The following is a 15,471-nucleotide window of genomic DNA, read 5'->3' as shown; positions in this document are numbered from 1 at the left end:
TTTATCATGGATGATACACTATAAATAGTCGAGGTACCACACATAAACCGTGATCGATCTACTCTAAAAAATATTGCTACCGTTATATTTCTTCAATTTTTTGCATGCCCGCAGTTTATTTTAGGTACTTCCACAGTTAGATATTTTTACATAAGTTCTTCAACTTTTTGTTTTTTCTCACACAAACTTTTGTAGAATTTTAGGGTTCTTCAGTTTTGTTTATGTGGTTTGGGTGTTAAATTTTGATAATGTTGAAGATAAAAAATTCATCATGCCATGGTTGGAACATTTCTTTTCAATATTTTACGCATAATATTGACAACGTTGGATTTTTCAAGACTTATATTGAGTTATCCTCTCTTATGTAAATTTTTCCCCCATCTTATTCATGAAATTAAATTATCATTAGTATTATATGTCTAATAATATACTATTATTGATTGTAAATTAATATTTTTAAAAATTATTGCACACATTTATATAATAAAATGAGCGGAAATAACAATCACATTTAATCACGTAAAATGCATGTGCTCGATAATTAGTATATATATATATATATAAATGAACCCATGCAACCCATGGGCAAAAGCTTAGCACCAATAATGGACTTACAATTAATGTCTTGAAACCGCCCCTGCAACCGCATAGATCATCGCCACCATCAAAGCTTTTTGCGACACAAGTCCAATACCTGCGATACTAGGTGATTGTGCATCTGCCTCTTTTCTGTATATGATTTTATTGGTTATCGATGAGACCTGCATGACCATTTTCCGAAAATTAGTCCCACTTCTAGACTTCTAGTATAAACAATCTCTGTTTCTTGCAATGATTTCTTGCTTTGTTTTTGTTAGGATCAACATCAAACGAGCTGATGCTTCTGGTGAGAAGGCCAAATGAGGGAGAAATCTATAGGTATACAGTGAAATACATTAAGAAAATATATAGAGGGTGAGCATCACCATACTATACTCCCTTCTCGAGTAGATCATCCTTTGGTTTAGATCACTTCATAAGCCGATCAGTCGAACATAGTCCATATTTCAAATGCATATCGAGGGGGACCATATAATTCATCTCCACCACATACCAAACCTGACACATCTCAAATCTAAGGTAAGATAGGTTAACGTTCTAGAGCTATGGCACTACACGCTCATGCTGCCTGTGTTCAACTGTCTAACTCAACACAATCAACTTTGCCTTAGATTCCAAAAGAGGAGCTATCTTATCTGTCGCGCAATTTCAATATACACTTCATGTTCTTCTGGCAAGTACAAATTTCTCGAGAAGCTTAAATATGCCTCGAACTTAAGAATCCTTTCCTTCACGAATGAGGAAAAAGGAAGGCCAGAGGAAGAAACCGCTTTTAACTGCGCCAACTGTTCTGCTTCTTAGCTTCGAAGGAGGCACCATCATTGAGCATGTCCTGTGCATCAGTTTCCATCCCAAGCTTGGAGAGGGCGAGGGCCTGCATGTAGAAGGCAGTGGGCCACTCAGGCAGGCAGACCTGGGCCTGCATTGCATCCCTCAAGGCCAGCTCGGGCTGCTCGATCATCAAGCAGGAAAGTGCCCTCCTCACGAACACGGTGCCCGATGGAACCGACATCATTGACACCAACTGTTTTCATCACCATGTTTTCCCAAAATCAGTGACATCTTTCTAGAGATCCGTGGTTCAAAAGTTTCACTAAGGTTCAAACAAAACCAGTTGAATTTGCAGAAATAAAATAAGTCAAAAGTACAGATTTACTAAGTAAATGCAGATCGGGTCAAATTGAGGACCAGCACGACTGACCAGTTAAGAAGAACATGCTGGCGCAATGGATTTTTGTGAAGATACGGTTCCCTAAGACGGGACCACCAGGGGTCTGGTCCCAGTGGGACTAGTGTGAATGAAATTCGAGAGTACAGCAAAGTAGAATTGCACGGGAGGGTTGGTCATGAAGTACTATAGAGCATTTTCCAAGATTAGTCCTGCTCGATATTGAAAAATGTACCTTTGAGTAGTATTCAATAGCATTCTTGAAATCCTTGTCCCGAAAGGCAATATCCCCAAACTTCTTTGTATTCAACATGTCTTGAACTTGCTGTGTCCACTCTTGGAATGAGAGCTTCACAACAAAATGATTCATCAAGAAAAGAAACATACCATACACGTTAAAGAACAAACCGACAAATAATTTCTAGACTTTTAAGGTTAATCTTATGCCCTAATCCTCTTTATGTTTGAAAAAATCCTTCACATAACCCCCATCTTACATAGTTCCCAGTGCATTTGTGTTTATTAATCATGTTAGCACATAGAAGGGAATAAATCAAAGCATGTACTTTCAACAACTATTAAGACTACTAAGACCGAATACGGTTTTAAGGATGACTTAACTTTTGTCATTTCACTTTTTTTCTTTTTTCTTTTTTCAAGAAGCTGCTAAATTCGAGAAAAACTTATTGGTGTCTTTCATAATAACCCATTCAGAAACTTCTCGCAAATCTAGGCCCGGTTGGCTCAATTCCAGCGGTCTCCGTCAAGACCAGGTCATCAAATGTGCCTATGCAGGCGACCTGGTTTTTGGCTGAGATAGACAATATCAAGCGAACCCAGCCCCATAAATCGGATGATGATGAAGGGTTTTTCATGAAAAGTATTAGAAAGGTCTTTTTCATTTTGCAATTTCAACGTATTTTGAAATGGCTTAGAGAGATGACCAGCGCTAAGCTGGGAAACCCAAATCAAGGCTAGAACCGACCATTAAGTGTTGGACAATTAAGCCAGGAAAGTTATCTTGTCCATGCAACTGACCTCATTCTCTGCCCCCTCTTCATCTTTGTAACCGGTTTTAAGTAAAATATCATGCACCGCAGTAAGATCCATCCTAGCGCAAGCCTTCCCAAGAGGTGAAAGCAACGTTGGGATGACCACTGGAGTTTTTGTGATTCCCATAAGAACATGAGATGCCACCTATAATCAGATAAAATTGGACAAAGAAGACGGTTCGATGCATGTCAGGAAGAGAACAAGCCGAATTTTGCATTGAGCAATATCACATGTTTGGTGAAGAAGCTGGGAGATAAGTAAAATTGATGTTAGAAAGTACTCGGGGATTCTTTGTACCTCTTGTTGCTTCTGAAGGGGAGCTACCGCCGAAAGAAGGAACTTAATATCAGGCCGATCTCTAGCCTCATACTGCAGGCATTTCGAGGCCAATTCAACCAGAGCACTTGCATCTTCATTGGCATATTGTCCTTCTAAGGAGGAATCCATTAGTAAAAGCGAATTTTTGCCCCGGATCAGATCTAATGCCTGAAAAAGAAAATAGAAAAGATTATTGTTTATTATCAAGTATTAGAGTACTTGGACTTTTAATTGTTCATGGTACACCCAGCAAAGGACTAGACATGATTAAAGTGTTAGAATCCTGGTACTTTGATTAGTTGATAAAAGGAAGGGAAAAAAATTAGAAGTAAAGGCACGAGTTTATCAACAGCTGCAGGAAACATAATTTCGAACCTGCTGTCTTGACACACACATGGCAACTATAAATGGCTAAACACTAGATTGTAACTGTATAACTAAACCATGTTTAGAATGTGAATCTTTTGTGGAAGTGGCAATTGATAAATGTGGAAGAAAGAGAGTGGCATCCATACATGGCTCGGAGGAATGTGTTTTCCACTCAACAGGTCAAGCAGCACAGTTCCATAACTGTAGATCACGCTCTCTGGGATGACTCTTCCTGTAAAATTTGCGATTTATTTAAACAATGATTTGCTATCTTAACTTCAAGAGGGAAATTTTGAAGGGGAAGAACACAATTTATAAGGTAGAAAATCATGTCGGCTTGTACATCTACTATTTCTATTTCCCCAATCCACTCACTTTTATATGGCACGAATCAGCTACAGTGTCTTAGGAACAATACAGTCAAACACCACCAATTATAATCTCTCGATGATTTTGAATCGACTCTTCTATCTTTATCAGCAAAAAAAGGTTCTACATGCTAAGCATCAAATATTGCATATTTATTCTCAATCTGCAGATATGCTTGCATCGAAACAATATTAGCACTATTCAGGAAGAAAAAAAACTTCATGGGCCTCTAATTAATATCTTGAAGTGTCCTCAAAACTGTTTTATAGCTTGTTTGGGAATAAAAGAAAAAATACAACTCCTGTGTAACCACCGGTTGCTGCAGACATCTATGATCACCAGTCATTGGTACTGGATTGCCAGCTCCCAGCCACTAATTCTCCAAAACATTTTAGGAGCACATTGCCAAACTTATTATGCTTCGAAGAAACTTGAAGATAATTCTGAAAAATAGGTTCTGACAGAAAAAGTGTAAAAAACACTTAAATGGACCATTCTTTCCAAATGTCAGGCAACTCATTTAAAAAGCCAACTCTTGAAAACTGCCCCTACGAAAACTTATTTTGATTTGTAGCCCACTGATGGAGATAAGTTTCTGATTTCTGGTCTGCTATGCTCCAAAAAATGTTATGTTTCTCCAGGCAATTAATATGCTACAACCAATTTAATCCCAAATATAAAATATAAAATAAGCTAATTTTACATGATCAAACCAAAATATATTGGCACAAAATAAAAACAAATTATGATTCAGTGTTTACTGTAAGAATTCTTTGTCCAATATGCATTATACCTGTCCGTAAAAACTCTGGAGGTGTGTAAGCCAAGTTAGTGCTGTAGCTTTTTCCATCATGGCTATTCTTCATAAGGCCAAAGCTCGATAATCGGGGGTCACCTTCCTGGGAAAAAAAATAAACAGTACATTTAAAGTAAAAAGGTAATAGGTAACCCTTTTGATTCATATTCCAGAGCACGTAAAGAGCATAATTGTGGTAATGAATATGTGAATTCATTTATGTCCATGTTTTCATGAAAAATAAAGGCATATCGCTCTCTCAAGACCTCTTCTTAGAGTAGATTAGTTTTCTCAGCCAAGCAGACCACCAAAAGTCCCTGAAGGACTTTTGAAAAGGATGAAAACATTGAGTGTGTACAACTCTTACAGCTGACTAAAATGGGACAAAGACCACAATGCACAATCCGATGATTCCTGTGCCTATATTACTCTCAGACAACTATTCATAGATTTTCCAGAATAAATCAATTTGCAAAAGTACCAACAAAAAAAGCTTTCTTAAGATGTCCCAGCAGAAAGGACAAGTCCAAAAAATCTAACATTGAAGTATATAGTTTTCTGATCCATAGAGTGAATTTAAAATACATACCTCGTCAAACAGAACTCTATATGCATTCAGGTCATGATAGATCTTCCGGTTCTCTGAACTGCAATGGTCAAGTGCTTGAGCAATATAGTATGCAACTCTCACGCGCATTTCCCATGGCAAAGGCTGTTTTTCCCCTACAAGGAATTTTCACAAGAACCAAGATACATTAGCAAACACAGGGATCAAGGTCAAATCACAGGTCCAAAACTTATTTTGGCCAATATACAGGTCCAAACTGAAACACATTAAGCACATACAGAGATTTAAAGATATTCGAAAAAGTCAAAAGAGGAGGAAACACATACAGTGAAATAGGTGCTTGGAGAGTGTATCATTTGGCATGTATTCTGCCACCAAAAGACGCTCATCTCCCTCAGCACAGCACCCAATCAGGTTTACCAATTTTTTGTGTCTAACCTTTCCAACACCAGAGGCTTCTTTCTGCCACATATCAATGAGAATAACTTATAACCAATATATGAAATGAAAACAAAGAGCCTGATCACCCAAAGGAAAGGAAAGAAAAAGAAAAAGAAAAACAACACAAAAGAATATACAACCTCAGAATGCTAAAGGTGTCTCAAAGGAATGCGAAATACAGGCGAACCAGAAAATCTATTTGTATGCATATCGTAAACATCCGATAATGTTTAGGAAAATGAAGAATGATACTACTTTTCCAGAATATGAAATATCTGCATTTATACCAAATTCTGCCACTCCAATGAGCAGTGAGATTAACAAGCAGAAAACTAAGTAGCAAGCATAAAACTTAGTTGCCACATTTCATATCTTCACCCATATTCTCGAATTTGATTACTAGAATCTGTCTGAAGCTAGTAATCATCCAATAACAAAAATCAAGACAGACAAGCAAATTGAAATCACAGATATATATTACCATTAAAAGCAGATTATACAAAAATTATCCGCCTACGCATTTGATTTTCTTTAGCCAATGGTTGTATTCTATTTGATCATGCCCGAAGAAGTTATCCAGAAATCCAAACATAGGACCCAGTCAAGCCCACACACCCCAGTTTCATTAGCTTTCCAACCATAACACCCAGAAGCAAAAATTAAGGATTCACTATAACACCACATTAACATACCGACAGATAGAGACCAAAGCGGAAAGAGGAATCTCAGATTATACCACAAACTGCTGTGGGTCAGGCCAAGACTGTTTGGAGAACCGTTTAATGGCAATGAATCTGTTGTTCCTCAACTTCCCTTTGTAGACAACATTGGGGGCTTTCTCCCCACTCTCTGAAACAATCAGCTCACTGCTAAATCCATTAGTAGCAGCTCGGAGCTCCGAGAGGCCAAACTCTTTGAATGCAGGAACTAGGTCTTGGTCCACTTGCTCACCATTCGCTACACACCACAGAGAGTTGCAACAATCAAAAAGACAAAAAATTTCATGCGTATAATAGTCAACAAAGACTAACTGATTCCAGAATAGCTTCAACAAGACTTAAATAGATTGATTTGTTTAGTTATACCCAAATGGGTTTAAACTAAGACCTCGATTGACCAATAAAACATTTGACCAGATTTCCAGATTAACTATATTAACGAAGACCTCCATATCTATCTGCCGGAACCCATATGAGCAAGAGACAAACAAAACAAGTTCCTTAAACTAAGGGGGAAAATAAAAAAAGACCCAGTAACTAAGAAGAGGCCTAATCTAGATCAGGTGGACCAAGAGAAGAACACTCAAGATACAGATATGAAGAGAGAAAAAAAAAAAGACATGCAAATGGAAAACAAGGAATGGGGGAGATGGGTACCTGGATCTGGTTTAGGGTCAGGTGTTATAGGGGGGTCTTGGTCAGGAGAAGGGAGATGGGAGGTTTTGGACTGAATACAGCCCATGATTGCTCTGCTTCTTTACATATATTGACACAAACACCCAACACAATCTCCCCAGCTTCTTCTTATAATACTTCGAGGGGATAGGGAGAGAGAGAAAGTTCGCTACTGTGTAATGTAGACTCTGGTGTGAGCTCTGGGGAGGACGGGAAGAGCTGTGTTTGAATAGTTGCAGAGAGGGAGTGAGTTGCGTGTGAGGGAGCGAGTTAGCTAGTGAAAGCTGATGGCCGAGTTGAAAAGGATGCGTATGAAAATGGGGGAAGAGAGAGAGAGAGAGAGAGAGAAAGAGAGAGAGAGAGAGAGAGAAGTCAAAGGAGTAGTCAGTGATTGGGAGAGATGGTCACATGCTTAGCAGAAGCTCAGCACGTGAAGCAGGGGATTGGGTCATTCCCCCTCCCCTTCCCCATCCTCCATCAGCCTCAGCGAGACAGAGAGAGAGATAGACAGAGACAGAGACAGAGACAGAGAGGAACACAGAGGAAGAGTGTGGAGACCGTAAAAGTTGGAAGGAGAAGAGTGAATTGAATATTCTTATAATTGTGCTCTGTATATGTTGTGTGATAATAAATGACAGCGTGTCTTTGTCGTGATAAAATCGATCCTAATCTCAGTTGATGGGTCGTGCCACTTGACACGCCGGCTAATACAAGAGCCCCCTTGGCAGATCTTATTAGGACATCTGATGGTGTTAACAAGATAAGTAAATTGGTGACAATAAGTCAATTCAGATATGACCTCACTAGCCAATAGTCTTGCATAATCTAACTAGTTATTTATTAAGTTGTATGATATAACCAACCCGGAAAGATGAGTGTCAACGCACAGTTAATGTGAGGCACCTTAGTTTATTGTAAGATAGTTTAGATCGTTTAAGAGAAAATTCATTTGAATTGTTATTCACATTAATTCTCAAATTATAGATAAAATTACTACTATTTGTGAGAAACTCTTCGATAATTCTATATCACCACATGACATGAGAAAGAGCCAATCAAAATGCATAAGCTCATACATGGAGTGTTAATTATATATCAATTGCCATAATTATTACTAACTGTAATAATCTTATTAGTTTTTTTCACAACATTTTTTTAAAATAAGAATATCTAAGAACTTCTCATTATCAGTAATTTCATCAATTTCTTTTCTTATTAAGAGATAATACTCTTCATAGAGTAATGAATCAAGGTCCTTACATATTGAATTCCATCAAGATAATCTCCAATTTTCATTTTCACCTGAAAAAAGCTCAAGAACTTTTCTGGAAACTAAATCTACTCTTTAAAAGTGCAGGTATGTGCAATTATGAAAAGTGGTTGAAGAAGTGGATTTAGATGGTAAGAGTCTGACCTTTTCCCCGTAAAGCCGTGCCAGGAAAAAGGGGGTTTGAGTTGATCAGCTTTATAGAGGATTGATGAGGGTGGAGCCCCCTTCGACTGTCCCACCCATCGTTTCCAAAAGGATTTGGGCGAAGAAAAAGATAATTCATGAAGGGCCAATCATTGACTCCTTTGCCTCAACCAGATGGATTGGACGTATCCAACTTTTGCCTAATTTCATCCGGAAACAAATTCACTAGGACGAAAATGATAGCTAAAGTTTAGGTTTGAGAACGTCCAGGGGGTGTTCATTTCATAGGAGAGGGCTAGGACTGTGCGCACCCGAATTTCGTCTCGTCGGGGCACGCATGCGCGCGCCTAAACAACGCGGCTTGGGAGTATCCACCTTCCCGGGGACGCGCGACGGACGCACGTGAGAAGGAGTCGCCACTTGCCATTTTACGACCCGAAGGTCGAGGGCCGGCAAGTTACCCGGGTCTAGGGGTACGGGGTACACCTAAGATGCTAAGGCAATGGTCTGTACGGAACCGAAAATTTCGAATTCGAGGGTTCTATTACGTGTGGGCTTATATCCCACACGCCCTTTCGGTACTCTAACTTGTCTAGGCTTGCCATTTTAATTTAATTACCGCTTTATTAAGTTCCGCTCATCTTATGCGTTTTGACACCGTAAATTCGAAGAAACACTCTGACCGTCCACTCTCTGACCGGGATTTTACATGAATATATGTATAATATAAAACCTTACATTGTTCTCTCAAATAAACAAAAGACAACTACAATGACTAAATCCCAGTCGGTTCGCATTCGGCCATGATTTCACTCATGCTTACCGTATAGTTTGAAAAAGACCAAAAATTAAATTAAATTAAATGCGCACTCGGTGTATGGGGTATTGGATCCCGTGATCGACGGTTATGGGCGTTGGACCCAGTGTGAATCGAGTCCTAAAGGATTGGGCTCGATCCGCATAACAATCAAGTGCAAAATATGTAACAAGCAAGTTCAAATAAACGAACAATGGGGGTTTTGTTATCGCCGAATTTACGTGAATTAACTGATTATTACCCGAGATATCTTGGCACACAAATCCTACCTTAAAACAAGCAAAAAGGGGTGATGGATAGGGTATGTAGCATTCGGCATTATTTAAAACGGACCCGATAGACATGACGTCTGTAGCCGAGTCTCAAAGGTGTGGGTTATTTTTAGATTATTCTGTATCGTGGCAATATGGCTTTTACAGATTTAAAGTATTTTCACCTAAAAACCCGAAACCTAACCCTCTATCCGACTATTGCCCATGTTTGATTTAAGCCGAGTTTGTGATTAATTTGTTTTCCCATATTTTGACCAATTCTATGCACAAACCTACGCTAGGATCACGGCAGAACAAGAACCGGTAATCATGCCCTTGAATCGGTAAATATGTGTGTGCATGTAAAACAAGATTACGCTGTACGTATCTCGGTGCTTTTGAAATTGTGAATTTTGAAAAGGGCATGATTAACAGTTCTTGAACTGTCGACGCGATTACAAATTATTAATCAATTCGTGCAATCCAATTAAAGAAATCAAGTGATTTAATTTAGCCAAATTTAACGTCCCGATTATCCCGTATGTAGAATTTTAAGTTAATTAAAAATTTGCCGAATGCTTTAATCTACGGATTTCGAGCCGTCGAGATAGCCATTAGTTGACCGCCCGATAAACCCTAATTTCCGACATGGTCACATAATTACAAAAATGAAATATTTAAATGGGCACATACATTGTCGGTGGGTGATCCAAGTAAAAAAAAAGGCTGGATATTTTTAGAAAATGTCCAGGGGACTGAATTGAACGATTTTAAAAGAGCAAGGACTGATTTGAAAATTTTGAAAAAAATTGGGGACTGATTTGAAAATTCTAAAAGTCGGGGGACTGATCTGAAAATTCTAAAAAATGGGGACTGTGTAAAAATTTACTGAAAATGTTCTAGGACTTATTTGACATGAATTTAAAAATCGGGACTGATCTGAAAATAAAAAATGGACCCAGGACTAAACTGAAACAACTTGAAAAGTTCCTAGGGATTCTTGAAAAATTCTGAAAATTCCCGGACTGATTGGAAAATAGTAAAATGACTGGGACTTGATTGAAAAGAAATTTTGAAATTCGGGGCAGATCTGAAAAGGGTGAAAAATGGCCCAGGGACTAAACTGAAACAACTTGGAAAGTCCTTTGGGATGCTTGAGAAATTCTGAAAAAATCCAAGGACTGATTGGAAAATAGTAAAATGACCGGGACTTGGTTGAAGATAAATTTTAGAGTTCGGGGCATATCTGAAAAAAATAAAATGAGTCCTCTGGACTGAAATGTGACAAAATGGAAAGTTCATAAAATCGAGTTCGGGACAAATCCGATCACCCACGCGACCCAAGAACACTCATTTCATATTATATCCATCAAGCAAGCAATAATATTCATGAAAGGAACCCTAATCATGCCACTAAGTCGAGAATTTACCTAGTTTGGAAAGTTGAGGGGCTTCTCTGTAAAAAGTAAAAAAATCGCCGGATGAAATCGGGTCGGATCGGATCGCCCGCCCGAAGGAGAACTCGGACGGAAGAGCGCTGGGCCGGACTGGAGCGCGTTGGGCCTGGCTGGGCTTGGGCTGGGCCTGCGAAAAAAAAGAACTGGGCCGAGGCCCGTTAACCGGAGGCGGTCGGGATCGGGGGGAAGCGGCGGCGACGGTGCCGCGGGAGGCGGTTCTCGCCCCTGGACGCCGCGGTGAGGGCCGGAATGGACGCCGGTGACGGTTCTGGACACCGCCGACGCTTCGCCGAGGTCGATATGGGCATCACCGGAGTTAAGACGGTCGGGATCGGGGAGAATTTTGGGGTTTTCCGGCGAGGGTTTTCGAGCTCAATCGATCTTCAAATCCGCCGAAACGAGAGCAAATTGTTCGATTCCTTTTACTGGGTCCTGTTCCTCCTCTCCCCAATTAACTTTCTGTTCATTTAATCTCAATTCCATCCCATTTTCCGTTAAGATTTCGGCCGATTTGGCCGAAAATCACGGAAATCCGATTCGGGGCTTCCTGGGCTGGCGGGGATCGCGGGTAGCCGGCGAGCGCTGCCCGGCCCCTGCCCGGCCTGCCCGAATCTCTCTTTTTTTTTTTAATTAAATGGCCGGCGGGTCACGGGCAGCCGGTCAACGCTGCCCGGCCCCTGCCCGGGATTTGAATTTTTTTTTAAAATTTTATTTTATTTATGATACATATATATATATAATTTAATTTAAATCAATTAATTAATTAATTAATTAAATTATTTTTTTTTTAGAAAAGGTAATAAATTGGAAAAATGACGATTTTGCCCCTTGGAGCCGATGGACCGAAATGGGGTGCTGACAAGGACCATTGAAAATCTTTGAGGCAAAGCATAAAGGTACCATTTTATACTACGTCGATTCCCTTTTTTTTTTAAATAATTGTCAATCCTTAACTTATCGACTGAAATTATTCTTATTCAAGCAGTTGATAATCACCACGAGGTGCGTCAAGTGAGTTTCAAGAATCTTCCACGTGCATGTAATGTTCATGTACTATTCCATATCGTCGTGGTTAGTAAGATATAGACTATACTTATTCTCATTTAGTAAATATTTATTCCTACAATTTTATATAAACTGAATCCCTAGCTAGCTATTAAATTTTGTGTAACACAGATAGCATACTTTGTCATTTACCAGTCGTTAACACTCTGAATTGGTGCTGTGCAACATTAGTTATTTGTTTCAGAACATATTTGCTATTAAGTGACTCTTAGAATTGTTGATTTATTTCTATTTTTAATTATCATTATTGGCGATTCAAAATTAAGTGTCTATGGGTAGTTATTTGTAGAAAGACATGACTCTTGGATTATTCGAAGTAAGTCTTCTTATTGTAAAGAGTCGTGTACTTTAATTAAAGGGATGTGTTAATTCATTTTAAAAATGAATATATCTATTTATTGAAAAGACAAGATGGTGATGTTTCACTAATATAAATACCCATTTTCTCTTACTTTTACAACACCTTCAAGAACTTTGTTGTCTTCCAACAATTCTCTCTCTCTCCCCTATCTCCCAAAGTTCTTACAAAATACTTGGAGATCCAAAACCTCCTTTCTGTCCTAAATTTTTCAAGAGCAGTAGCGAGATTTTTGAATTCTTCAGATTTTCGATTTGAGTGCACATTAGAAGATCTCGAGTGGTTCGTTGTATCTTGAGAGTAAGTCGTTATCATGCTATTGCATCGAGGTAGTGGCGGAAATCTACTCTGAAGTCAACACCTTCCATAGCATGCCTCAAACCAATTCTACATACAAAACTCTTTCTCCTTTTTCTCAATTGTTGATTGTGCGTGCTCTTCGTATAGTGTTTTTTTTTTTGTGAATAGAGTTTCCAACAAGAACTAAGATTGGGAATCAATGAACTTGGGACTTCATTTTCAGATATTTTTATGAATAGGATTTCTAGGAATCATTCACTGCTTCATGATGCATATAATAATCTAAGTATATCTTTTCCTATTTTAAGTCTCTAAAACATAGTATGTTATGGTTGCGAAATTTTCCTGATCATAATAATATTTTCCAGATATCTATCATATAGATCACATTTCCTTTGAATGTGTAAAGAAATAAATCATACTGTATTTTTTTCTTTTTTTCTAAATCAAGAATCTTAGGTAATATTTGATTCGAGCATTGTTGGATTATTAGAAAAGTAGGTCCGAGAATGTTAGATTTATGTGAATATTATACTACCATGTATTGTATTTCTTGAAAAGTACATGATATAATGTAATATTATGGTGTTAATGGGAAAGATGTGTACTTTTACAATATTTGCCTTATTATATAATGTTTTAGATGATAAAATAATCCCAATTAAAATTGAAAAGAACATATTTATATCTATTTTTCAAAATCTTAATTTAATAAGAAATTAATATATTTATTCATCTATATTCATCTCTATATCCACATCTATACTATATGTAAAAGTACGATGTGTTTCTCTAACTTTTCTTTCATTTTGTCCTCACTTAATAATAATATTACAATTCTTTTGCATAACTAACTCTTGTAATTATCATACATTTTAGTTAGTATCATTTCACTCAAACAAGACAAGTGAAAGTAACTATTCAAGAGGCTGTTACACCTATGTGCATTTCCATGTTAATAAACTCACCATTTGGAAAAAAAAAACTATCGAAACCTCTCCTAAAATTCTATAAATCTATACTATATATAAAAGTATGACCCATATTAAAGTGTTTCTCCAACTTTTATTCTCATTTTACTCTCACTTTGTTGTATAAATTTCATTATTTAATATTTACTACTAATATTTCAAATTATTTATTAATCACTTGATCAATTTTATAATTTAATTTGTTGACTCTCTTCATTTTTTATTCTATCCAATTTACCGTTGTAAAATAAATTACGTATTTTAAAGTTGCTTCGACAGTTGCATTTTGTCTTTAACTATTGCATTCAATGTGAAATATATATATATATATATATATGTGTGTGTGTGTGTGTGTGTGATAAGCCCGTAGGAGTATTATGATGAGCGTCCTTATCACATAAGCTATTTTATATTTTTCAAATTCGATTCTAGTGAGGGAATGTTATGTTTACAGCCACGGCTTTTCCTCGTGGGCATTGTATTGAAACTGCATTGTAATATTACGGGGAATTATCTATCTTTAAGAGAGTTTCCTGAAAATGCTTTACCTACTAATCGTTTCTCAATTCTTTTTATATTTCGTTAAATTATGTCTCTCGTTTTAATGTGGTATACAAGTTAATTTCGTTGCACTTGATATCACATAATATTAAAATTATTTTGTATCAAAATTCATTTGTTTAGTATTAGTAATATTTTTCTCAACATCTCGAAATTTTTCACAATAATTTGAGAATAGATAGCTTTCACCAAAATATTAATTTATATTGTTCAAGATGAAAACATATTTGAGATATGTTATGAATTTCACTTTTTGAATTTCAATTTTGTGTGTGATCATTAAATAATTTTCACCGAGAAGTTCTTCTCCATAATTTCCTAATGTTTTTCTTACATTGCTTGGGATATGGGTTAATTGGATAAACTGCTTTTAAAGAAATACAAGATTTATTTTGGCGAATCATGTATTTTGTAGTTGATTCATGGTTAGGATTAAATAATATTTTCAAAATTGAGAACAAGTTCCCTCTGTTTCACTTGCTTCCTTTATTTCTATTAAAAATAATTTTTTAATCGAAGAAACAAAGGTTGTTTGATGTGACTGGCTTGGTCAGTATGTGATGAGCAGAGACATGGATTCAATCTTATAACAAGAGCAAAGATCATAAAGCAGTGGAGGGGTGATTTTCAGAAATGTCCACCATTAGTATGCAGCTAGTCAAAAGCCATGGAATTTTGGGATCAACTTTATTAATGCCCATGACATCTCAGTAGCCCATGTAAATTGACGATGAGTCATCCAAAATGGTGAATGAAAAATGTTGGCTAATTTCATCTCTTCTATGAGTAATCGAATTTCTTTTGGTTGGTTTAGTGTTTATGATGCATGTCGATGCACGTTTAAAGCTTATCTGCGTAAAGTTAATTTGGTGAAATGTCCACAGTTTGGCTAAATTATGTTTCATGAGTTGTTATGTTAAGACAAGTCCCACATTGACCAAGAATGAAAATAACATTGGGTATATATGTGGCTTGGGTTTCACTACTTATTAGTTTGAATTTTTAAGTGGAAATGGGCTTGAATCCGTCTAAGTCCAATTGAAATTTAATATGTTATCAGAGTTACGGTTCAACGAATCCATGCGCACTGTCACCACACCAAGCCCAGTATGTCCGAGAGCAACCAAAAAGGATGCCTCGCGAAGTCCTGCTTCACCTGAACACGAAAGAAGAAGCCTAGCTCGATATTAGTTGTTAAGAG

General features: G+C 37.4%; 1 protein-coding gene across 1 annotated transcript; it reads right to left on the bottom strand.

Moving 5' to 3' along the window:
- Positions 1-982: 982 nt before the first annotated feature.
- On the bottom strand, positions 983-7,567 carry LOC116205198 (serine/threonine-protein kinase BSK2). The gene is made up of 10 exons (XM_031537710.1): positions 7,059-7,567; positions 6,419-6,639; positions 5,568-5,703; positions 5,263-5,396; positions 4,671-4,776; positions 3,655-3,740; positions 3,119-3,307; positions 2,807-2,965; positions 2,004-2,117; positions 983-1,624 (listed from the first exon to the last, which is right to left on the bottom strand). The coding sequence occupies exons 1-10, from the start codon at positions 7,141-7,143 to the stop codon at positions 1,373-1,375; spliced, it is 1,482 nt and encodes a 493-aa protein (XP_031393570.1). The 5' UTR covers positions 7,144-7,567; the 3' UTR covers positions 983-1,372.
- Between the last annotated feature and the right edge of the window lie 7,904 nt (positions 7,568-15,471).

This window comes from Punica granatum, chromosome 4 (genome assembly GCF_007655135.1).
Source record: "Punica granatum isolate Tunisia-2019 chromosome 4, ASM765513v2, whole genome shotgun sequence".
NCBI classification, from domain to species: domain Eukaryota; kingdom Viridiplantae; phylum Streptophyta; class Magnoliopsida; order Myrtales; family Lythraceae; genus Punica; species Punica granatum.
This window is presented reverse-complemented; position numbering and strand designations above follow the sequence as displayed.